At 41.2% G+C, this 23,914-nt stretch overlaps 1 protein-coding gene across 1 annotated transcript in view; it reads left to right on the top strand.

The window, feature by feature from the left end:
- PRTG (protogenin) overlaps positions 1 to 23,914 on the top strand; it is a 76,328-nt gene that overhangs the window by 42,346 nt on the left and 10,068 nt on the right. Inside the window, 2 exon segments of the mRNA XM_059858435.1 lie at positions 22,449 to 22,544; positions 23,094 to 23,280. Of these exon segments, the coding sequence (XP_059714418.1) occupies positions 22,449 to 22,544; positions 23,094 to 23,280 (283 nt within the window).

Here is a 23,914-nt window from a genome sequence, read left to right on the forward strand (position 1 = left end):
ATACTTGTGCATGCCAAATTATTTCTTAGAAAGCAGTATACAGCCAATCTTCTGCCTCTGGCAGCTGCACACCTGGTGATTATAGCAGGTAGAATCATATGCAGTACATAAATCCACAAAGACTGTAGCCACATCCAGACATTAAGAAGGTGATTTGTTCATCTTTATATTTCTTGTGAATAATCTAAGTAATTTGGACCAGTACATTTATTTATTTATGCATTTAAAAATTAAAACTATTAGTTATTAGGAAGAGGTCCTACCTGGTACAATTTGAAGTGTAACAAGGCAGGCCACCACACTGGGGTTTGTGTCTATGGTAAACTGATTTTTCATGAACTGGACAGAGGCTTTGAGGACTGATGTTCTGTCATCCATTTGCCTCTCCTGAGGACCCTAAACTACTGATTTATTGACAGAGTCTTTAAAATAAATGTCTTCATTATGAGCTACAGGAATTAGAATACTGCAAGTGTGAAACTTGAAGGGGAAAGGTGTGTGTTAAGACTTTTGGTGTAATATATGTTGGATAATATGGTCAAAAGGAAGGGTTGTTCCTAATTTGAACAAATATGCTCACAGTCCTAGGTGCTTCCCAGTGGCAAAGAAGGAGCAGTTTCTCATGCATTATCTGTTGCCACTGAATTTATATGGCTTCCAAACATTCCCCCTTCATGTCTTTGTCATGACCTACAGCTGCCCTACATTCCCTGTTCTTTTGCATAGTTAATAAACTGCAGATAGACTTCCAGTGACATTTAGAGCATGTCAATACATCTGTCCATGGAACTTTCTGCAGATGTTGGTACAAATGCCAGTTGTGCAAGATATGTGTATTGAAGACATTTCACTTACCCTGTGGCAATTAGAGTGCATCCCAAAATGGTTGTCTCTAACCAGAGAGAACATTAGCATTGTTATTGCAAGCACTGCTGATTGCTTGGTTGTGGGTAGCTTTGATATAACTGCTGTAAATGATTGCAAATGTCTACAGGAGGCCTCTTGATGGAAGTATAATTATGATAGATGAAGCAGAATCAGCCATGTTAGTGTGAAATAGATGACAATGATTAAACATGGAGTGTAGCAATATGAATGTTATGCTGCATATTTTTAGTCTCTTGTTGGTTCCTACCTTGTGTTCTGAGACGTGACCTCTCTTTCTCCAGTGTAGGTCTACCCAGTTATTTCTGTGTGGTTTTAAACTGGATTATTTACATGATAGCCACCATGTAAATAGAATTAAATGATCTGATCATTTATTCTCAAAATAAATATCCACAGTTTCACATAGACATTTGTTTGTGTTAAAGGTCTTTGCATTTATTTTTCAATAGCAGGTCATTTCCTAGTCCAGTGTAAAATTCCATTATTACTTGAATGTGCCACAGGAGCAGACCCTTGGGTGCATACCATGCATTTTTGCCTCTATTTTTAATTCCTCCATTGCTTCCTCCTGGTCTAGAAATATTTCCCTCACAGAAAGTCTTTCATTGTGAGGCTTGATAAGTCTGCTGGTACCAGGTGATGGTTCGGGATGTGAGTTCAGAAGTTGAAGTGAGTTTTGCTGGTGGAAGAGTTTGTTGGGGAACCTTCTGGCTGTGCAACAGGAGAGGGGTTGGCAAAACTGGAAAGTTAAAACAAAGACAGTGTCCAGAGAAGCTCAGCTCCCCCATTAAGTGTGTTCAGATTATTATTTTCAGAGAGTATTTAAATCATGTGCATGTGTATCTGTGTCTCCATGAAGTTGGTATCCCTGCTGGACTGAGTGGAGTGTTTGCCTGTCAGAGCTCACTGGGTTTGCAGCTGTATCACTGGTGGGGAAGTGGAGCCTGTACAAGGATGGCAGTGACTCAGAAGAACCCATCGGAAGCTGGGAGGATATCTTAATGTATATTTATCTGGGAGGATAAAATCAAATTCAACTTCTTGGTTAGCAAATTCAAGAAAGTGTGATCAATTCTGGTGCTGTGACACAAGAACTGTTTTTCAAGCTGCCTGGAAATCTTAAGCACTGAACTTCATTGTTCAGTCCTTATCCTGCTGTAATTAATTAAATGAATGCCACTGGTGATGTTCGTGTGCCTTTAGCCTCCAAGCCTTCTATACTTGGAGGGAGGGAGGAAAGCAGAATTCACCCTGCTAATTCTCTCTTCCCTGGCTGCTGTGTGGGAGCTGTAACACCCTGGTGCTGGCAGTTCCATGAGGGTGTCAGGAAGTTGCACTTTGGTGACAAGGCAGATGTAGGGTCCCAGTAAAGGCACCCAAACCCCTGAGGCCAGGAGGTCCTGGCAGAGATGTGCACATGTTCTGTAGGTGCACTTTTGCTTTTTGCTGCATGATGATATCAGAGTAACACCTCTCACACAGAGTCTGTTTGCTTTGGTGAAAATGACCTTGAGCTGGGAGCCCAGAGCTCCTTGGCCTTTCCCTGAGAGGGCCCCTCCCTCCCCAGGACAGCCTGTGGGTGCATGTCCTGTGCTGGGAGCGTTGCTGCTCTCCTGGGCCTGGGGCTGCAGGGGCACGTGGCAGCAGCTGCCAAGTCTTGGATGGCCAAGAAACGGAGTGTATGGAGTGTGTTATAAAATAAACCATTAAATTAATATATTGGTTTATGATTCCTGAGAGGCTTGGAGGCACTGCAATGCAAGCTTTCTCTCTGGGAAAGCTTCTCCTGTGCTGATGGGGTCATCTGAACTGTTTACCATGAGGTTCATAATAGCCCTGGTACTTCTCCTGTTACCCTGGTTTTACATTACCCATTGGCATTTTTCCCTGCCCCAATCTAGTACTTTTGGAAAAAAACCCTAGATTCTGTCAGACTCCTGTGTGTGATGTACTCCAAAAAGTTTGGTCTTAATCAGAAAAGCTTCCCTGTCTGAAAGCTCTTCTGTGTTCTGCTAGAGAGGAGAAATAAAGCAAAGTGCATTTCCCAGTGTTCCTTGACTTGGACAATATTTCCAAGTGAAGAATTTGTCAAAGTCTGAATGACACAAAGGCACATTTTGTGACCCTGCATGGCACTCCCCTTTGGAAAGGGAGCTTCTGCTGAAGAATTAGCCAGCTACCTACTACACTTAGGAGTCCCCCTGAGACTTGGCCTTCGGTTGTTTAATTTCCCTGGGATCTATTTATATTGTGTTACAGCCATGACTGTAGCTAAGCTTTAGTCCAGGGCAGCAAAGATGACAAGGTCATTCAACAGTCTATAGAAATTGAATAAGGGTGTGTAAGAAGAGTCACTGCAAAGAATTCCTCCAATTAAGCTGCCTGCTGCACATCACCCAAGCTTCTCTTGTAATGATCCTGTTAAAGTGCTTTAAAGTTTCATAAAGCAGCTGATAGGGTGGTGAGATAGCACACAGCAGTTTCATTTGCACCATATTGCAAATGAATGTGCTGGAAAATGTAAGTTTTAAAAACTTAATGGCATCTCTGACAGTGTTGATGCTATCTTTCTTCAGAATTGCAAATGCTGAAGTATGGAGAAGGAATACTAAGTGCATTTCATGTGTTAATGCAGTCATTTCTGAAAGCTGGGGCTATAATTTCAGTTTTATCCCGTGTTTTGTTGGTGTCAAAATGTAGTCTCACATGCTTGTATCTGTCTGACAGTTCTGGAATACTGAAAATTGTGTATATGGCAGTTGATATTGCATTTTGTTTAGAAGTTACTGTGGAAATTTAGTTTGGAATTCCCATACAAATTCCAGGCATTTCTACAGTTTCATGAAGTGATGTGAAAGAAACACAGGTTTTTCTTGAGAAATACTCCTTTTCCCCCCTCCCTCATTGTTAACTGTTCTCAAATGGCATAAAGAATATATAATTTAGTATAACAGATGTACTTATTTCTGCCTGAGGTATTTTACATCAGATCAGACATCCACAGTTAGTGAAATGCTGATTTGAGCAAAAAGACAGCTCTGTTAAAAAAATAATCAGAAATTGCTTTAGGTCTTAAAAAATATCAATTAAAAGCTCAGTTTTCTTGCTTGGAAAACCAGATGATTGCACTGCCTGCTGTATATACTGTGGTCATTATATTTACATTGTTACATAGTAGAAAGTGTGTAATAGCTCAGTAGGTGACCAGGACAAATATTATCATTTATTTCCACTGTTTACAGCTGGGTCAGTCTAGTGTTTACTCCTGCTGATTACATCCTTAAACTAAACCTCTTATCTGTCAATTCTCCTGATTGTGTGTAACAGCCTTGCTACTACTACTTATCAGCTAAAACATAAGGGATTTGCTGAGAGGGGAGGAGGAATTGGTCAAATTGCACAGGAATAAAACCAAAAGCCCTGGAAGTAAACTGGGTATGTTTAAAATCAGCTAACTGTGACCCCTTTCTCTTCCCCAGCCATGGCAGATAATGTATATTTGTACTTAGCAAACCCAAGCTCTTGCCTAGTCCTGCTCTGATAGTGCCTCTGTGGCACCTCAATGAACAAGAGACACACATTCCTTGCTCCAGTCATGAAAGACAGACCTGTCACCACTCTAAATGAGTCTGTCTTCCAAATGCAGACGTGGCATATCTGCATATCATTTTTTCCTGTTCTTTTTTCCTTTCAGGTTTTGAAAGTTAGATTATAGATTAGAAGAGAGATCTGGAGGGAGCTTTATTACCCTGTGACTTTTTTACCTGTAAGATATCAAAGCAAATGCTCCTTTGATAAGCTTTTACCTCTTTTATATAAGAACCATACTGCATTTTACAGGCTGTAAATGCACGCAGAGATCAAACTGGGTTTTGTGTTTTGTTGTGATTTACAAACTGCTGCATCATGTTTTGTTTCCAGTGTAGGGCAGTGCTAGTAATTTCTCCAGATCTGTTTGTAGCAGACAGCTCCCTTTAGGCTCAGATTTACCATCCATGCTTGTGGAAGACCAGACTGAGTGGCAGAGGCAGGGAAGGCATCAAATCTCTGTCCTGTGTGGCATTTCTGCTCGTGTACTGTTGGTCTGTGTGCAGCTGGGCTGTACTGGGGGAGTAGCAGGAGGCTGCACTGTGCAAACACCCTGGCAGGAGGGGAGCAGACACTGGTCCCAGACTCACCCACTGGGTTCATGCCTTCCTTAGGGAAGGAAAATACTACACTGCTCTGCTTAGGTGAAAAATTGATTCACCAGGGCTGTAAAGTGAATACTTACTGGGCAAAACTGAAGCTGATGTTGAAGTCTGTGGCCCTTTGTTGGAGCTTGTCAGCCTGGCTTCCATTACATCAACTGTGTCTTGGGCAAAGCTTTATTTAAGCACTGAGTGGGAATCCCAGATAAATATCAGCTTGTTCTGAGCAGATTTGCTGGGGAGTAGCCAGTTAACTTTCAGCTGCTAATGCTGCATACCTTCTGTGCAGTTCAAGTGACACATCTGTAAAAAACTGTAATGCCTTCCTTCCTGTGCAGTTCTGCCATTATTTGTTTTGTGTTGTGCAATATTGCAGATTTGTATCATTTTGGCATATTTTCACTTTAATTTTTTGTTCTTAAAAAGATTGCTTTGTCCTGTATGTTTTCTATCAGAATTTAAATTTACCTCTGTTAAAGAAATTGGATTTATATGGTTTTCTAAACCTCATCACAGTTACTTCTGCCCATGTTTTTTGGTTTTTTGAAAGTAAACATTCTTTTCATACAGTTCATTTCTAGTGGAAAACTTTAATTAATTTTTAATGTCTTTTCCAATTTTAAATTACATCATCAAGCCTCTTTAGGTTACCAATTTAGAAAGTAATGAACTGCAGTAGGCACTGGAATACTGACATTTGTAACACCTGCATCAGCGGCATAACTTGTTTTGGTGTTGATTAAAATGTTATGTATGACAGACCTTTATGAAGAGGAATCCCTGGGCTTGCTTTTACTTAACAACAGAGTCATGGAATGGCTCTAAAACTCGTGGAAATGTATTAATTTGCTGGCATGATAAGCACTTAATCTTGGATCAGAAAGATGCATTCTTGCTCTCTTATTTAAGATCTTTCATGAACAGGTAGACTGTGGAAGGATTTTGGAAGGATTTTTATGTCTAACATATTTTTATGTAACCTTCTGGAACATGCTCTGGTCCAGTTTGAACACGGTTATAGCCATAATATCCTCATTTAAACATGCCTAGACTTTTAACTTCCCAAGCTAGTGGCTCTTCAAAGGGGAAGGACATGGCAAGGGAGTAGATCCTCAGTGCAGAATAAGCATTGGGTGTACTGTACTTAAAAAATCAAAATGAAGAGTGCTAAGATAAGTTAAGCCCTGCTCTAGAGAGATACTGTGAGCTGTCAGGATGAGGGAAGTGTCATTGTTTGGGACAATGTTAAAGGTAATAAAGTAAAGATATGGGCTTTGCTAAGGCTGCAGGAGAAATTATGTTCCATGGGCCCACTCCAGCAGCATGGAGGGCTTTTGCCTATTTTTGAGACTTTTGGCTCTTTATCAACTGTCCCCATAACTGAGTTGGACACGTGTTTTTCTCAGGGTATCAGATTAATTGTGTCACAACTCAAAGAACTGCAATCATGGGCGCTTCAAAGTAGGAGGAGAAGAATTTTTGCACTCTGGCAAAAAAACTTGCCAGTCTGTAGTGAAGCAAAATGTGTTGTCCTCAGGGTATTTAAAGGTAAACTTTTCCACGGTGGGAAAGTGATTAGAATCTTGCAGGAAATGCTCTCTGCTGGTCTGTGGTCCTGGGGTAGGAATTCCACCATTTAGAGCTAAACCTGTGTGGGAATTCAGCTGGGAGATTGTGTCATGTTGATTGAGTAACAGTTAGGATGCATGCAAATAGTGTGGCATTGTTCATTTGCTGGAGCTGAAGGTTAAAATTTGCTTCATGAAAGGACATATTGATCACTCCTTACAATAAGAAAGTAGTAAATAACTTTAAATTAAGAACCACCAAAATGTTTTTAAGTATTACAATGAGTATGTAATAAGTACATTTTGATAGCTGTAAAGTAAAAGTGACCACTAAATAAAGACTTTATTTCTTGAAACTGGAAATTAAGTTAAATGTATAACCCCCGTTTAAAGCTAAAAATGAGCAAGCAGGAATGATTGCAGGAATGGCCAGATAAGTGATAAAGTTTCTTAAACAAAACAACAAAATAAACCAAACAAAAGAACCCCAGAAGTCTGAACTGCTATGTACATTCCTGCTGTACAATCCTTTTTAGATTTAAACAGAACTTTAAATATGGTGGGTGGTTTTTTTTCCCCTCCTTTTTTTTCCTGGAATGAGAGGATTTGTCTCTGGGAGACAGCATTATTTAATTTGCTATTTATTGGACTTCATTAGTGAAATACTTAAGTGCTGGATTGCAAAGAAACTGCTCCTTGGAGAAAGCTTAGAGAAAACTCCTGTTATAGGAAATTAAATCAACATTGTCCATTAATCATGCTGCGTGTCAACCCCCAGACCTCTCTTGATTGTTCTTGGTGAATGTGAGGAACCATTAGATGTGTGAGGTCCTTAAAGGTCTGAGTAAGTCAAAGGGGAAGAGTTTAAAAAAATGCCACCATTAGCACATGAAAGAGACTTCAGAGTGGACAGAAGAAAACATTTGCTGTACAGGGCTAGGTACATTTCTTAATTTTTTTTCCTTTTTTGTTTATTATTTTCTTCCGTTGTTAAACAACAATCCAGATGTTGTGATCCAAATGTTAATTTAATTCATCCTGAAGCTTTTTTTCATTAACTTTTTTGGGGGTCATCTTGCTAGTTGTATGGGAAAGGTAAGAGTAGGAGATCTTTGTAATTTCTGTGTTAGTGATAAGTAAACACACTTCTAAAGGCGAGCTAATATGTCTTCTGGTAGCTTCCCTCTCTTGAGTAACACCTTGGTTATATATTTGCCATGAAGGCATTATTGCTAACAGAAGCATTTTTTCAATTTTGGGAAATTATGCTATTGTGAAAAAGTGCATGTTTGTTTTTTGCAGGCTTCCTGCAGTCACACTTCTGTGGCAAATGAAGGGGGGATGTAGGAAGCAGGGAAAAAAGCCCCTCTTGGTGTAAAACATCTCTTCCAAACCTGGGTTTTTAAGGTTTCTTTTTTTATTTGTTTTTGGGGTTTTTGGTGGGGTTTTTTTTTTTTTTGGTTGGTTGGTGGGGTGGTTTTTTTGTTTGGTTTTTTGTTTTGTTTTGAGTTTTTTTGTGGGTGGTTTGTTTTGGTTTTTGGGGTTATTTTGTTGGTTATTTTGGGGGGGAGGTTTGTTTTAATTTTTCTTTCTAATCTAGGAGAAAAGGTTTAGTATAAGTAAGATTTGCATAAAAAGTGTATTTCAACATTTGTACTCACTTTCCCAGTGGTTTTTTACCTTTATCATAGCTGAATATTGTACCCCTATTCAAGCTGGTTATCATTACAGAACAAAACCACTTGTTGCTCCATGTGCTTGTAGAAATCAGGATGGGGAAATAATTCTGATCCTCTTTGGCAGATCTGTGAAAGACTTGAGTTTTCTGACTCTGGTGGCATCCAGTTGTGCATGCTGGGGGCTTTGTACAACTGACAGTTCTGTATGCTCAGACAAAGGAGGAGTACACAGAATCCTGAGTATGCAAATACACCTTGAAAATGTGGATTTTTAAAAGGCAGTTGAGCTGGAGATGGTTTGGGGTGGTAGGTGGGATGGTGTGTGTGGGAGAAGAGAGAGACAGATGGGTAGATGTTGCACTACTGTGCCTTTAGTCCATTTACCAACTTTGTCCCTTGTATATTCAAGGTGCAGGAAGGGCTGTGCTCACAGCCTGCTGCCCAGCCCAGTGTGTGTGTGTCTATATTTGCATGTGTATATGGAGACTGTTGGGAGAAAAATAGGATATCTTTTTGATCCTCTTTCTCTTAGTCTGGCCCAGCACTTCTCCATTACAAGTGCCTCTCACTGTGTTAGTACTTTGTGTTCATTGTTGTTTCCATGATAATTTCTAATGGCCTAATTTGGCCTTTTTACTCTCTTCATGTCTTGGCTGCCCTCTTACAGCTTCTCACCTGCCTTTATTTAATCTCTCACAGTTTCCCATCAGCCCTTGTTGCCTTGGTGACAATCACTTGCCTTAGAAATCTCCATCTGTAGCACTCCCTACCAGTTGTTCATACTGGAAAACTTTTCTCAGAGGTGGCTTGGATGTATGAAGTCTGTGTGCTGTCCATGCAGAGTAGGCAGGCACACATGGGCTGTGTTTGATATCACTGGCAGATAGGCAGGGATGTTCATCCTTGTCCTTCAGACCTGACAGCCAGATCTGAAGGAGAGGCCTTCCAAGCCAATCAAGTACCTGAAGAAAAGCACCAAGCACAGGACAGCAAAGTGAGCTGCTGGGTGTGATTCAGAGTGCAGGCACAGGAGCAGGGCTCTCCAGCTGACCCAGCAGTGCCTGCACGTCCCTCTTTCCCTGGAGCCTCCCTACTGGAAGATCTGTCTCTCAAGGGTCAACTTCCCCCTTGCTGGAGCAGCCTGCCAGTGGGAGCTCAGAGCCTGTGCTGTCTCTTGTGCCCCTGTGCAGGGCAGCTCTGCCTGGAGCATCCACCTTAGGCAGCTATTCTTATTCCCACTTTGCTAATAACACATGTTCATCTGTGCTGGGAACACATGCTGTGCTCTTCCAGCAGTTTGTCAGCATTCCCATGAGTTTCACAGGTGAGTTGGTGTTCACTGTCCCATGGTACACACTGGACACAAGGAACAGAGGAGTCCTTTTCATGGACTGCTCAGGTACTGATGGTTTAAGCCGAGTGAGACAATGATATCCCTGCAGTCAGTGGCAGAACTGAGCTGTGAGTATCCAGCTTGCCAGCTTTGCATTCAGTCTATTAGATAACAGCTCCCCCTTGAGGGAAATGTCTTTTATTAATAAACTCATGGCTCTGGGACCAGTGGAGTTTTTTGGGTCGGTTTGAGAGTCACAGTTTCACCAGGCTGATAAAACAAAGCAGACTCGTGGTGGCTGTGCTGAGTCCTGAGCAGCTGCCAGGGCTCCCTCTGCTGCCTTGGGATGTTGTTCAGCTCTCAGAATTCATCCAAGTGCGGCTCAGAGCACAATAAAGTAGCAAAAGGTGGCACTTGTGGAAGAAAACGCCCCACATTTCTTGTGTACTCTGTGAATTCGTGCTGCTGCTCTCTGTGCCTGCACACTTGTGTTGGGGCACAGGGATGGGTGGGAAGTGGCAGAGGAAGGCAGCAGGAGTGCTGAAGGGTGAGGGGAGCAGGCTGGCTTCTTTCAGCAGCAGCACTGCTAATGCTGCTTTAAAATGCTCATCAAACTGCAGGCTCAACAGAGCATTTGTAAAACTGAACTGGTGCTGGGAAAGCCTTTCAGCTGTACAGAGGGAGATAGCTAGCTAAGAGTTAAGTAGCTGTGTGTTTATTTTACTTAAGCAATCAATCAGTCAGACTGCTTTCCACTTCCTAAGTGTTGTATAAACTTCATATGCAGAGGGATTATATCAAGATAATTTTCTTCTCCTTTTTTCAATCAAGATATTGATATGGGTTGAATTTAAATCTTGAACGCATTAGAAAAGTTAGCAAAAATAACTTCCATTATTAATTGTATCCTACTCGTTTGCTCTGTACCTTTCAGTTTGTTGATACAATGTTTGACAGGTATTAAATGCTTGTTCTTCACAAAGCTATTAAATAATACAGTAGGTAAGGCAGAAGATTTACATTGTAACTTGTCTGTGGTCAAACATCTGGACAACAGTAGCATTGCTTCCAACAGAAACCGATTTTGTGTACTAAAAAGAAAAAAGTTAAACATTTTAAAGGAAAAATTTAAACCAGAACAAATTCCCATGTACATAATAATGGAAAATACTTTACAGATATAAGAAACTTTTGTGAAGAAAAGGACACAATCATTAAAATTCTGCTGCAGTTTCTGCAGAGGTATACTTTCTTTCCTATGTTGTTGTTGTTATCCCTTAAAGTACAATAGATTTTACCTGTAGTAAATGCTATCTATATTAAAAACATATAATGTTGTACCCCATTTCCATGTGGGGAAAGATACACTTTTGTCTTTATGAAATACCACAAAGTGTAAAATAAATAGTAGAAGTTGTTTTGTCAGCCAGAAGAGCAAAAGATTTTCAAAAGTTTGAGGAAGCTTGAAATCTTTTAGGCTACTCTTGTTTGATGCTTCTTTGTGTGGACATTCAGCATCTTTGTAGAAGGATACTCAGGCCACAGTTCACTGAGTAAAGGATTTGAGCACCTGAGAGTATTAGGTCCAAATTCAGGTTGCACATGTTGACCTCTTTTACACCACCTGCCATATTTGTCTGTGGTGCTTTCAAGAGTTGGTGTTTCAGAAACTTGGTCTTAATTAAATAGTCTTCAAATAAACCATTAACATCTATTTAACTAAAGGCAACAACATGATTAACTTGCACAGCTGCTGCCACTAGTATGGACTGAGTAATCCTCCTGATAAATTATCTTAGAAAGCAGAAGCTTGGCCTGGAAAGAGATGAACACAAGATGCCATTGAAATACTGTTTTGGGAGGAATCAGTACGGAGATGAAAAGTTATTATAATTTTTACAGAGAAGCAGGTTGTCCTGGCTTTCTAGCTGGGTATTTTCAGCATACTGAAAGCACTCAAAAATGAGTGTAAGTATGTAGTATATCAGGCTTCATTGCCTGGTGACAAGCTGTCACGTACTGTGTTCTTTTAATAAATGTTTCTGTGCAAATTCATAGCACAAAGCTCATTATGAATAGCTTCTGCCAGTGTGCCACTGGATGTAACCATGGTGAATATTGGACCCAAGGATGTTGTAGGGTCCTGGATATTTCTATTGTCATTACACCTAGAAATTTTCTTTAGGGCATGTTTTAGAAGTTTGGGATGTGCTGTATGAAAATGTAAAGGGTAAAAATAACACTGCTGTGCCAAGGCATTAGGGAGGTGGCTCAGCGTAATCTAAATGTAATTAAAATGAATACCCTTCTTAAATGTCAAAGATGGGCAACCACTCAGAGACACTGAAGGGAATGAGGCCTCTAAGAAGACAGGGAGGGAAAAGTAACAGACATGTTCATGCATGGGAGGAATCCTGCAGTGCATTTCACAGCTGAGGAAGCAGAGCCCTGTGTCCTCAGGCCATCCACTTCAGGTGGAATTACATGCTGAACTAAGGCATTTGAGATGAACTCTTTACAAGTACTGTTAGCTGTCTTCCCTGCTTCCTGCTTTACTAACATGTGTAATTGGAAAATATTTAGTATTATATGATGGATTCTCAATGAATAATTTCTATTAAAAGTAGTGTAATAGAGAAAGCTCAATGCCACCCGTTTTGTAATTGTGGGGGTTTTTTTATGCACCTGGATTTAACTTCAGCAAATTAAGTATGAGAGTTGTAATATTAGCAGTAGAAGTATCAGTCTAGCTGGCAGCTCATGACAAATTGGCCAGTTCAGCAATCTCACAATAAAATTTGTCAGCTGTCCGGGTTAGTTTGTCCCCCTTCTCCTGTATTCAACCCATGAGTGCCAAATTTTGAGCTTCCTTAAGAGGCTGCTGTATTTACATCTGCAGACAGTCTGTATGATAATAGCTCAGTGCCCACACAACTGTGCATGCCCCCAGGCCCATGGACAGAGTGCAGGTGGGTGTCTGTGTGTCCTGCAGTGCCCCTTGGCTGCCTGGTGTCCCTGCAGAGGGAGAGAGCAGAACGGGGCCTGTGACACCTGCAATAACACCATCCTGCTGAAGGTTGGGCCCTAATTGTAGATGCAGCTGGATAGAGCCCATGCAGCCAAAATTTGCCTTAAGAAAAACACAGTGGTGGTTTCCCCTGGCATGTAACTTGTTTGTTTTACTGTCACAATGGACTTGTTTCACACCTAACAAGTGGAATGTGTTTTAGTGCAGTTCCTTGTTACTCTCTGAAGGAGGAAAGAGCCAGACTGATTTTTAGTTGCCCTGCCTGAAACTTTTGCATCTTGCAGTCATGCTTGCAACAGCACAGATCTTAAAGCCTGAGATCTGAGTCACCAGACCACAGATGTTTTTGCAATGAAACCGTGCACCTCCTACAAAGTCACTGTGGTGCAAGTAATGATAGATAGTGTTTTCATTTTGCTGCACAAAAGGGTCAAAATGGCACGGGGAGTCCATGACAGAGCAGCAGAAAATGTTGGTTCTGAAAGAAAATTTATATCATAGCTCCAGGGGGAAGTTTGGGCGCTGTGAACAGATTGCCTTTGTCATTGTGTGCAAATGTGTTGTTTGTGAGGTGATGCTGGATGTCAGGCAGTCAGTGCATGTCTATGATAGATCTTGGTACCTAAACAAACGTTAAACCAAATTTGGTAAATGCTTATTGAAGTGTGTTTAGGTGTATCTTCTGGAAGCATTCCTCTTAGCATGGAGGCCAGGCAAATTGTCTAAACATTCTTCCTATCTGCAGCCCAGAAGTGTCCATCTCTACTGGGAGATCATCTTTTCAGCCTCTTGCATCTTTCAGAAAAGACCTTTTATAGCATGCTCCTGTTTTGTAGCAGCATTTCTGTGTGGGCTGTTCCCTTCCCCTTTTCCTGAGCCACTGTAGAAATGTTTGATTCACTGGCAGTGTTCTGTCCCTTGTGCAGGGCTCACTGCTGTGTGTAAGGGAACCTGTTGTGTGGGGTGGCACATCCTGTTTGGATCACTGCACGAATTCTCAGTGGACATGTGTGTGTTAGTAACTGGGGTAATTACAGCTCTGCTGGCTCCTTGGGACACTCTCCCTCCCCCCTGGCCCTCCCTTTCTTCTTGCAGAGATGGCCTCTCTACATAATTCCATTAAAGTGATTGTGCTCCGAGGGGTGGACTCAGGGGCAGTGCTCTCATCTTTCAAAGCAGGACCAATGAGCTATGTGCTTTCCACTGGGCAGCAACAAAAGAAAAGGTCTCTTAAAAGAAAAGAAGAGCACAAAAGATCAAAATTAGGTGTTTGTCCAGGCCTCTGGTATTGCTTTCAAGTTAGCTTTTGAGGGCTCACTTTGAAAACGGTGAGCCAGGCTAGTTAACATAAGGGTGTCTGCTGGTTTAGAGAGCATTGTTGGAATAATATTGGAAGAGAGCTTTTTGCTTGTGCAATGGAACAGCTCTCTGAAATGCAGGAGAAACACAGGGACTGATGGCAGACCTTACAGGTATGGTGGGAATGTCCTACACCCGTGAGGAAATCGAGAAAACTTAAAATCCTTGAGCTTTGCTTCACTTATTTTAAAAAGATTAGAGAGCTTTAGATAGTTCCTATTTCTGTGGGCCCCAAAGGCTGAAATGCTGTGTGCTGGGAGCTCATCCTGCCCTGCCAGCCCTCCCCCAGCAGCTCGTGTATGAGGCTGCTGTTGCTGCTGGTGGGCAGTAGGAGAGGTGATGTTTTTACTGCAAGGGGGTGTGAGGTGTTGTTTGTCCTGGGGCCCTCGGAGGGGATAGCACAAAGCTACAAAAGGGATACAGACCCTTTTCAGATTTAGACAAATAAGCCAGAGCCATCCAAAGCCCTGGAAAGACAGACTGTTTAGCTGGATCAATTCACATGTGTCATATGTTCCAGTTTCTACCAAAATAAACTTTTACAATGTTGTACAAAGAACAAATTGCCTAGTTTCTGCTTCAGTTATTTGGTTTGCAAAGGAAAACATGAGTACCACAGGCAGTCTTTGTTCTACCTAAGTGTTTAAAGTTACCTTTAAATTGAAAAAGAAGTCATGACATGTAAAATATTGCTAATTTGTAACTATCAAATTACCTATTTGATAATTACAAATTAGCAATATTTTATATGTAATTTACCTATAGTACCTATTACTATTACAAATTATCAAATTTGTAACTATCAAACTATTTTAATGTGATATTAAAAGGTTGTTATTTAAAATTTGATCAATTCAGTTGTGCAACCAATTGCAATTCCTACTCATTTAAAATAAAAGAAATTAAATATTATTATTTGAATAATGCTTAGAAATTGCATATCCAGAGCTTCAGCAAGTTTTTAAAAACTGTAATAGGGCATGGTTGCTTAACTGTGTTTAATTGTTAAATGATACGTACAAATAAGGTAAAAGGGCATTTTTTTAGCAAAGTGCAATAAAATCCAGTACTGAAAATCGGCGAGGGAATACCTGCTTTAGAGAACAGACCTGAGTCTGTATCGTCCTCCTGCCTCCCAGCTCTGGGTTTGTGTTTGGCTTGATGCACTTCGCTCTGTCCTTTTCCTCTGCTACATTTGAAATGTATTTGCTTATTTTCCTAATAAGTTTCTGCTGTATTTACATTACTTTGCTTCAAAAGTACATTTTTAAGGATAGTATTTCTCAGTGCTCTTCCTTTCCCACCCTTCCCCCTTAATAATTCCCCTGAACCTCTGTTGCTTGGAGCAGACTTTGGCTAGCCCCAGATTCGGTGTCAGAGGCCGTGACCCCGTGTCAGAGCAGCCCATGCTGCTGGCCTCTTCTTTGAATAATTATCTGGACTTTATTGTGTTGGAGGGATGGGCTTGGGGGCAGCACAGTCACCCTGGCAAACCAGACCAATGAGCTCTCCAGCCAGACCACTGCCCAACAAAGGACCTGTAGGTTACACAAAAAATCCAGCAGCACAAAAGATTAAATTAAAAATGGACATTTGGACACGGAAGTTTTTTCCTTAGAACAACTATTTTTTCAGTCTGCTATGGGTTTGATACTTTTAACTGAAAGGAAAAAAGTATTATTTTAAATTTTGTATGCAAGCTAGAATAAAGTTGAAATATTTTCTCATCTCCTTCCTTAACTGTTAGAATTGCTATACTGGCTGTAGCTTAAGAAGTTGTTTCTAGGTTTTTCGTCACTGAACTAGGCTTAAAACATCAAGACACCAAACCTTTTTTTTTCCTCTAGAAATTTAGTGCTGTATCAATTATTTTATAAACAAGAGCCCTCAGTAATTTAATTTCTATCAATATTTTCCTTTTAAATTGTTGAGAACAGGGATGTCCAAAACAGGCATGAAAGTGTGTAACAGTAAATGATAGTAAAATGTCAATTTTCTTTCATCTTCCCTATCTTTTCCTCCCTGCAAAGAGGACTTAAAATGTCTGAAATCCAGATTGTGGGGTGCTGTCTCTTCTTATCAGGACTGAATGAAAGGCTGCTGGAGGTGGACTCACTGTTCTGGAGGGGTGGGAAAAAAAAAAAGTTCTTTCATGGTCTGACCTCGGATTCTTTCTTAATTTTATCTAGCCCTGACCTGTTGGCTCTGCTCTGGCTCCTTTCAAGGCCTTCAGAGCTTCACAAACATGCAGCAGCTGAAAGAAACAATGACAGGGCTTTTAGGGGCTGCAATATTACACTCTCTTGTAACCTTGGCTAAGTAGCCTGTAAACAGATGCTTTCTCTGAAGCAAATGCCAAAAAGCCAAAATTTTGGGTGTGTTGATATCAGCAGACACTTTTTAACAGTTTTGGTTTAGGACTCCTGATTTTGTATTCAATCTAAGCTTCAGCTGAAGGAGCACCAGAGTGTGCCTCATGTGTACAATACATAAAAAGCTGCTGACACAGGTTTTATACTTATCTTTAATGCTGTTAATTTACCTAGGACAGAAGAATCGTATGAAAACAAATTACCAAAATCTGAATGGGATAAACTGATGTGAAGATAGTGTTAATGTGTAATCAGGACATTTGTATTTCTCTGTGTTCTTTTGAGAAGGGAAGATGGAATTGATTAGGATTTTTCATTGGCTGTGTTGTTAGTGTCATGCTGCTTTAGTCTTAGAGAGTTTTAATGATGTAATACAATATTGAAAATGGAATTTTTGTTCCTGTGAATGTGGAAGTGACTTTATTTTTCTTAGTAACTTTTTCTAAAACTTTGGTCTGTGCAATCTTGGTAGTTTAGGAATGAGGAAGCTGCATTGTAAAGTGCTTCACCAGCTGCAAAGTGATTAGAAGCACGTTTCTGTTTTTAGTGGTTTAAGTGCAAATACAGGCATTTAATCTTTGGTGCCTCCCGTTTTTCCAGCTGTGTCCATTGGAAGTGCATGAGGACACCACCTGGCTGCCATGAGCTATGACTCTGCCAGATGGAATGAGCCTTCCCCTCCCCATGCCACCTTTATCACCTGGGAATGGCTTCAGAGCAGAGAACCTCGAGTTGCTTCTGCCTACCACTGTGTATATATTTACTAGACCATTTATACCATCCCAGGCTTTCAAAATAGGCTCTGAATGTTGAATCTGTACTAAAATCTTAAGTGTTGGAAAAGAAAATGGGAGTATCTGAATGTTTCTGACTGGCAGCTGTTTTGTAGTTGCAAGTTTCCCCCTCCTGAAAGTGAAATAGAAGATTTACATGGAAGCAAGGCTGATGGCAGGAGTAAAAATTACTGAATAATTTCAAGGTGGTGCAATAAAATGTAGATGTTCCAATGAAGTGCAGAGCAACAGAACTGCTAATAAGTCAAGTCTCAGTTCTTTGGGATATTTTGCAGTTTCTCTGTTTCTCACATCCAGACAGATAAACAGCTGTGATTCTCCCTCTATGCTGGGAAATGAAATGAGTTGGCACCAAACCAGGCTGGAACATCTGAGTGCACTGTAGAATTTTTCTTGAAGAATCAGTATCTGCTGTGACCTTCCTGTCTGCTTTCTGACAAGCTAAATATAATCTCTAAGATTATATATCAGGGATGGTGTAGGACAGTGAAATACACCAATAAATCATTGTCATCTGAATTCCTACTGAAATTCAGTTACTGCAATGGTTTAAGTTTTTCCAAGTTGCAATCCATGTTTTAAATTATAGTTCAACTTCATTTTTTTCCTCATACTTGCAGTATTTAACTTTACTCTAGTTTTACTCCGAGGTGTAGAGGGGTACACTTTGCTCACAAAGTGAAGGCAAGGCTCCCCCATGTGTCTCTGTGCTGAAAGACCTACCAGGCTGGATCTGCAGGGCTCACTGCAAATGTTTATGGGAGAGTGAATGACAGGATTTGGGGTTCCAGAGAAATGTCACCAGGGAGCAGTGACCCACCTACAACAACTGCCTTAGGAAGATGAGACTGAGCCAACATCAATTGCAAACCAGTGATTTTTGGGACAGTATCTATTTTGATATTTGAAGTTAATCAAAATAAGGCATAAACAGTAGACATAAGATACTTTTTCCTACTCTTATTTTATAGGAATATTGTTACCAGAAGCAAAATTTGTGCCTCTGATGGAAGTGTTATTCATGTGTTCTTAATGCTGATAGGTTTTGGTTACACAAAAAAGGTGTGTGCAGCAGATCCCTTGAACTGTGGAAAGCTACTCCAACTTATCACATCCACTCTGTGATGTCTTTTAAGTCAATCTCTGTGTGTTCCAGAGGCACTCTTGTAATAAAATTTATGAATTAGCTTTAGTGTGTTACTATCAGCATCACTGCCAACCCCCTGAGTTGTACAGTGTAGATTTTTTGTCCTTTCCACCAGCTGACTTAAGTAATAACAACAAAAATGCCTATTAAAGACCTCTAGGTGCTGTGACAAATTTAACACAATCTAATACCAGCAGCACAAACCCCCCCAAATGATATTTAACAGAAAAAAATTAACTATAAAAAATTCTGCCAGTTGGTAAATAGGCTACAAAATTGTTCCTGTTCACCTTAGGACTGGGAGCAAGCCTTCAACCTCTACACAAATGCTGGCAATTGCAAGAGAATTAATTGCAACAATTCAGTGTTACCTGCTATTTTGAGAAGTTCCGAAAATGCAGAGATGAAATCTTGATGTGTGGTTTTTTTTTTACTCAAGCTGAATTTATGTTGAGCAGGCTGAGTAAATCCCTGCACCTGCTTTGTTGCTGAAGAGCTGTGATTTTCTGGGGAGGGATGTGTTCCTCCTGGGTCTGCTATGGGCAGGACTGTTCCCTCTGAGCCTCCTGTGCATGGATCTCAGACTGTCAGTCCCCAGGTGGCCATGCTATCCCCAGTCTCTTATCAATGATTTATGTGTAAACTACTCAAGATACCTGTGCTGGTTAAAGATAAAGCTCCTGAAGTTTGTTTTCTCTCTACGGATGTGTCTGGCTTGGAGTGTTTGATCCAGCTGGTGAGCTGTGAGATGAAAGTGTTTGTGCCAGGTGTGTGTTGGGATTGCCACTGAGCAGTAAATCATATCATCAGCCTGAAAATGAAATGTAAAATTGTAAAAAATGTTCTAAACAAAGGCTACTTCAGACAAAAAATTATTTCCCACCACCTCATGAAACAAATAGTGAGCAAAGAAGTGTTGTAACTGAGGCAGGGCTTTGGCAGAGCTTTGGTTACTGTGTTTGGCACGTGGTGAAAAGAACTGCCAACGTGGATCTGCATCTTGGTGGTGCTTTGATCTGGTCCTTCCTTACCTTGTGTGTGCTCTGTGAAGCAAGTTTCACATCAGTTTCTATTGCTGCTCAGTTCACTGCCTTTGATTCTTTTCCATTCTCCTCTTTAGATGACTGTAGCATTTAGGCTTTCCTAGGCCAGTACATAAGTACTCCTCCCTCCTCAGTTGCTATTTCAGTTCTTGAAACCAGCAGATGGGTTTAACCATAGATGCCCTAATGTGTGACAGCTTAAAAATTCTGACATTGCTTTTGGCTTGAAATGGTCTTGCTACCAATTAAACCATGATATCATGAAGTGGAAATAACCCTGTTTTTCAGGTGGTAGAGACTAGTATGCTTTTAAAAAAGTTTTTTATATAATTCTGCTTGAAACTTTTTGTGTTATACAGGAGTAAGAAGAATAGCGTTCAACATTGTGCTTCTTCTACATGTAAAAAGTGTTAAGGATAGTTAAAGTAAGATTTTAAAAACATGTTTTTCTCAAAGACATTTGATTTTCTTTTTTTTTTTTGTGGGAGTTAGATTTTTTTTTTGCCTTTCTTCCACATCCCATTATTCTTCCTTTTCTCCTCAATCAAGTGTTAATGAAGAATTCAGTTTAAAAAAATGAGGTGAGGATAAACAGACCTCACAGGCTCCTCATTCGGCTCAGCAGGGCACTAGAGCTCGGCTACCCCTCATTTCCCAGTGAAGACGATCAGTTCTGGGTGAGCACTTTCAAAGGGCAGCGAGTTTTTGAAGGTGCTCGGCAGGATGATGGATGCATGGCCGCGCCTGTCACGCTGCGTCCTGCGGAAATGCAGCGGGGCTGCGGGCGGAGGGGCAGGAGCTGCAGCCAGCGGGGCCCGGGGGCTCCGGGGTGCTCTGCCCTGCCCAGCCCCTGGCTCTGCCCAGCCCAGCTGGCACAGGGCCCTCGTTAACAGCAGCCTCTCTCCTCTGGTCCCAGAGAGGTGTTGAAGGTGTCCCGATGACCTCTGATTTCAATTCTGGCTTTGCTTTTGAATCCTTGGTTACCCGTGTTCCTTGGTTCTGTGTGTTCCTAGCGCAGGCTGAGAGCCTGGGAAGGTGTTTCTGCTTTGCTGAGATGCATGCTGTAATATTCCTCAGCAAGGCACCCTTGATTTTGGCCTATTCAAATAATTTCGAACTTTGAAAGATTTTTATCATTTATCTTTTTGGTTGGGCCAAGTGTTCTTAAATTCACCTTGCATTTTTATAAATATTAAAGAAGATGACAATTTTTTACATATAACATCTTACTATTTTTCTGAATTTTCAGTATTAGAATTCCATATTTTCTTTTATCACATGCTTAAGAGTATTCTGTGTGTTTGTATCCATCTCCTTTTTTCTGATTTGTAATTTGTTGCCTAGGAACAGCTGATGTCATCTGTTGTAAAAGTGCTATTGTAAAGTGAAAAAAAAAACCTTCAAAGCAAAGGAGAATTTTACTCTAGTTTAAAAAATCATGTTTTTTTCTTTTTTTCTTTTTCTACATTTTGTAATTTGTTACATTGCCTTCTAGTGATGTTAAAGTCTTCAAAAAATGGGAATGCCCTCCTCTTGCCTCTTCTACCATGAAGGTCAAACACATCAAAGAAATACTTCAAATATAATAATCCAAATACAAGAGCCCTTTTGCTTTTGCACCTATATTTGGATTTTGGTAAAATAACCTTTCAAAAAAACCCATAAAATACATAGAGATGTTAACTCTACCTAGTGATATTTCATTTACAGCTGATATGGGTAACTACAGCACAAAAAGTGTCTATTTCAAAATAAATACCAAAAGATTTTATAAAGGGCATTATTAGGAATTTACTCTGCCACGTTTCCAGAAGCATCCTTCATTTCCTTCAGATGGTGTTGCTTCTGCAGTGACTGCAGAGGGAGCCAACGATCTGATGGAAACAACAGGCCTACTCCTGGTCAAGGAATGTCAGGACTTCGTGTTCCTGTTTATTTCATGAGAGGCCACATCAAATCTCAGCTAAAAGGAGAAAGGGAAGAGCTTATTTTGAGAAGGGACAGTATTATGGTCCCTTAGGGCAAAGAGAGAAGACATGAGTAAGATCAGCACAGTTATATAACATCGGAAACTCCCAAAAATCCTAAGTAAAAGCAATAGATTCATGTCATCAGAAGAGGAGAATATCCCAGTGCCTGCGTTAGTCCAGGGGTGAAGTTTAGCTCCTATGAGTTGGTAGCAAACGCTGCCACCCTGCAAATCACTGTTGTGTGCAAGGGGTTGGTTGCAAATGCAGTTGCAAGGGAGTAGCTGCACTTGGCCTCCTGTGGGTGCCCCACACCATCACCACTTGGAGAGCTGCAGGGCCCTTCCTGATTCCTCTGTAGCAATTTTTCACTTGCATCAAGGCCAGCATGTCATCAACAGAACAGAGAAGCAGCAAACTGAAATGTGGCCAAAGGTGTGGGCAGAGAAAGGGAATGGGGAGATCCTTGCAGCTTGGAATGGTGACCCTCTAGGACTGCCAGAGCCAGCTTTCAAGAAAACATATGGAGGCAGAATTTCCTAGTCAAAGCATTATTAACAATCCCTCTTGTTTCACAGTTTATCTCCTTGCTGGGGCTGTCCTGCCCTTGCCTTGACTGCCCTGCTTCCTTGCAGCTTGTGTATGCAGAAACAAATGTTGGTCTCCGTGGACCTCCTGCTGTTTGTTTTAACAGATCTTTATTAAAGGTCTGAAAACAGTATGGTGAATCCTACTGTTAAATCTAGCTCTGTAGCTGTAACAGATAGCAATGTGGTATTTGTCCTACTCCCATTGATTCTGTTACAAACCTTTGCTTTAGGCTGTTGCAAGTGAGATTGGGAGATAACCGTTCCTGAGCAAAGAATTGGGGGAGGAATTCGAAGGGCAGGAGAAAAAGACAGGCTGCCAGGCATCCAGCCTGTCCATCAGTCCCCTGCTTGTAGCAAACAAGTTTTGAAACAAACTTTCAGGAGCATCAATTTGTCTCACTATCTGTGGAAGTCCAAATAGATACATTTTTTCTTTCTTTTTTCTTTTTTTTTTTTCTTGAGCTGAATTATTCCTCTGCTCTTTCTGCAGATCCTAGAAGAAAGTATCATGTAAGGCTGCTGGCATACAACAGTATGGAAGAAGGTTATCAGGCTGACCAAACAGTCAGCACTCCAGGATGTGTCTGTAAGTGTTGTAGATGCATGAAGAATTTATTGAGAGTTGAGGTGTTTCAGGGTCCCAGCAGCTCTGTGTTTTTAACTTTTAAATAATCAATTAATTCTGTGTAAAAGAGAGAACAAGAAAGATCATATCAGTGACAAATACTGCCTTAGTCATCCTGAGTCTGAGACACTGCTGTGTTCCTGGAGCACAGCTGAAGAAAGAAGAGAGCCCAAGCACATTTCCTTCCCTTGCTGAACTATCTGCATCATCTAACATGATGTAGCTGTATCTTATGAGAGATTTATCACTTTTTCTTGTCTCTGCTGATAGTTTTGATTTAATTTTTGAGTAAATGAGTGGGATTTTGAGTAAACAAGTGCAGAAATGATATGGACATATGTTGGGTTAGGAGGGGTCTCTAACAGCTTTAACCAGATTCCTGGGTCTGAATACCAGGTAGTGCTGGGTTAGGGAAGATTTGTATCTAAACTGTGGGCTCAGACCTCTTCCTGTAACCAGCACCTGTGCACAGTGCAGGTATTAACTCCTGCTCCTGCTTTGTTTTGCCAGCTGTCCGTGACCGCATGGTGCCGCCGCCGCCGCCTCCTCACCACCTGTATGCCAAAGCCAACACCTCCTCGTCCATCTACCTGCACTGGGGCAAGCCTGCCTTCACCTCTGCCCAGCTCATCAACTACACCGTGCGCTGCAACCCCGTGGGGCTGCAGAACGCCTCCCTGGTCCTCTACCTGCAGACGTGAGTGCAGCTGCTGCACTCCTGGATTGCCAGTTCCACATCCTTCCCACTCACTTCCTACTCTTCCTGCTCTCTTTTCATTTTCTTTTACTAGCAACAACTTTTATTTCCCTCAGAGGACTCTGTGTTTTGCCTATTGGCTGCTAGGGGTTTTTTAAGACCTATTCATAGAACAGCTTCATTCTCTACCGGTGATCCTTGGTGGTGTTGGGTCCTTGGGCTAGCTCTTTGACTGTTTAATGTCTTTTTAGCTGTCTAGGTTGAATTTAATTCTAAGGTCGTTTTCAACTATGCAAAAGACCATACCTGTTTTATAGGTACCTTGTCTGGGCACAGATGGGACTTAGTCCAGTGCCTGATTTTAAGACTGAAAAGGAGAATTTTTGAGGGGTTGAGGATTTCATTGTGGGAATGCCATGTTCCTGGGTGTGTGGCACCCTGCCAGAGGAAAGCTGAGTAGGATTGCTTGCTCTGCAGAGAAGCAATGTGTGAGGCACAGAGTGGCTGGACAGGGAAGGGAGCCTGCCTTGGGTTGCTGTTCGACCTCTGCCCAGGTGGTGTGGGAGCAGAACACTTCACTCCATGCTCAGGGCTGTGGGGCTGGTGAGGGAATCCATGTGTGTAGCTCCCTCAG

This window comes from Haemorhous mexicanus, chromosome 13, assembly GCF_027477595.1.
Source record: "Haemorhous mexicanus isolate bHaeMex1 chromosome 13, bHaeMex1.pri, whole genome shotgun sequence".
Lineage (NCBI taxonomy): Eukaryota > Metazoa > Chordata > Aves > Passeriformes > Fringillidae > Haemorhous > Haemorhous mexicanus.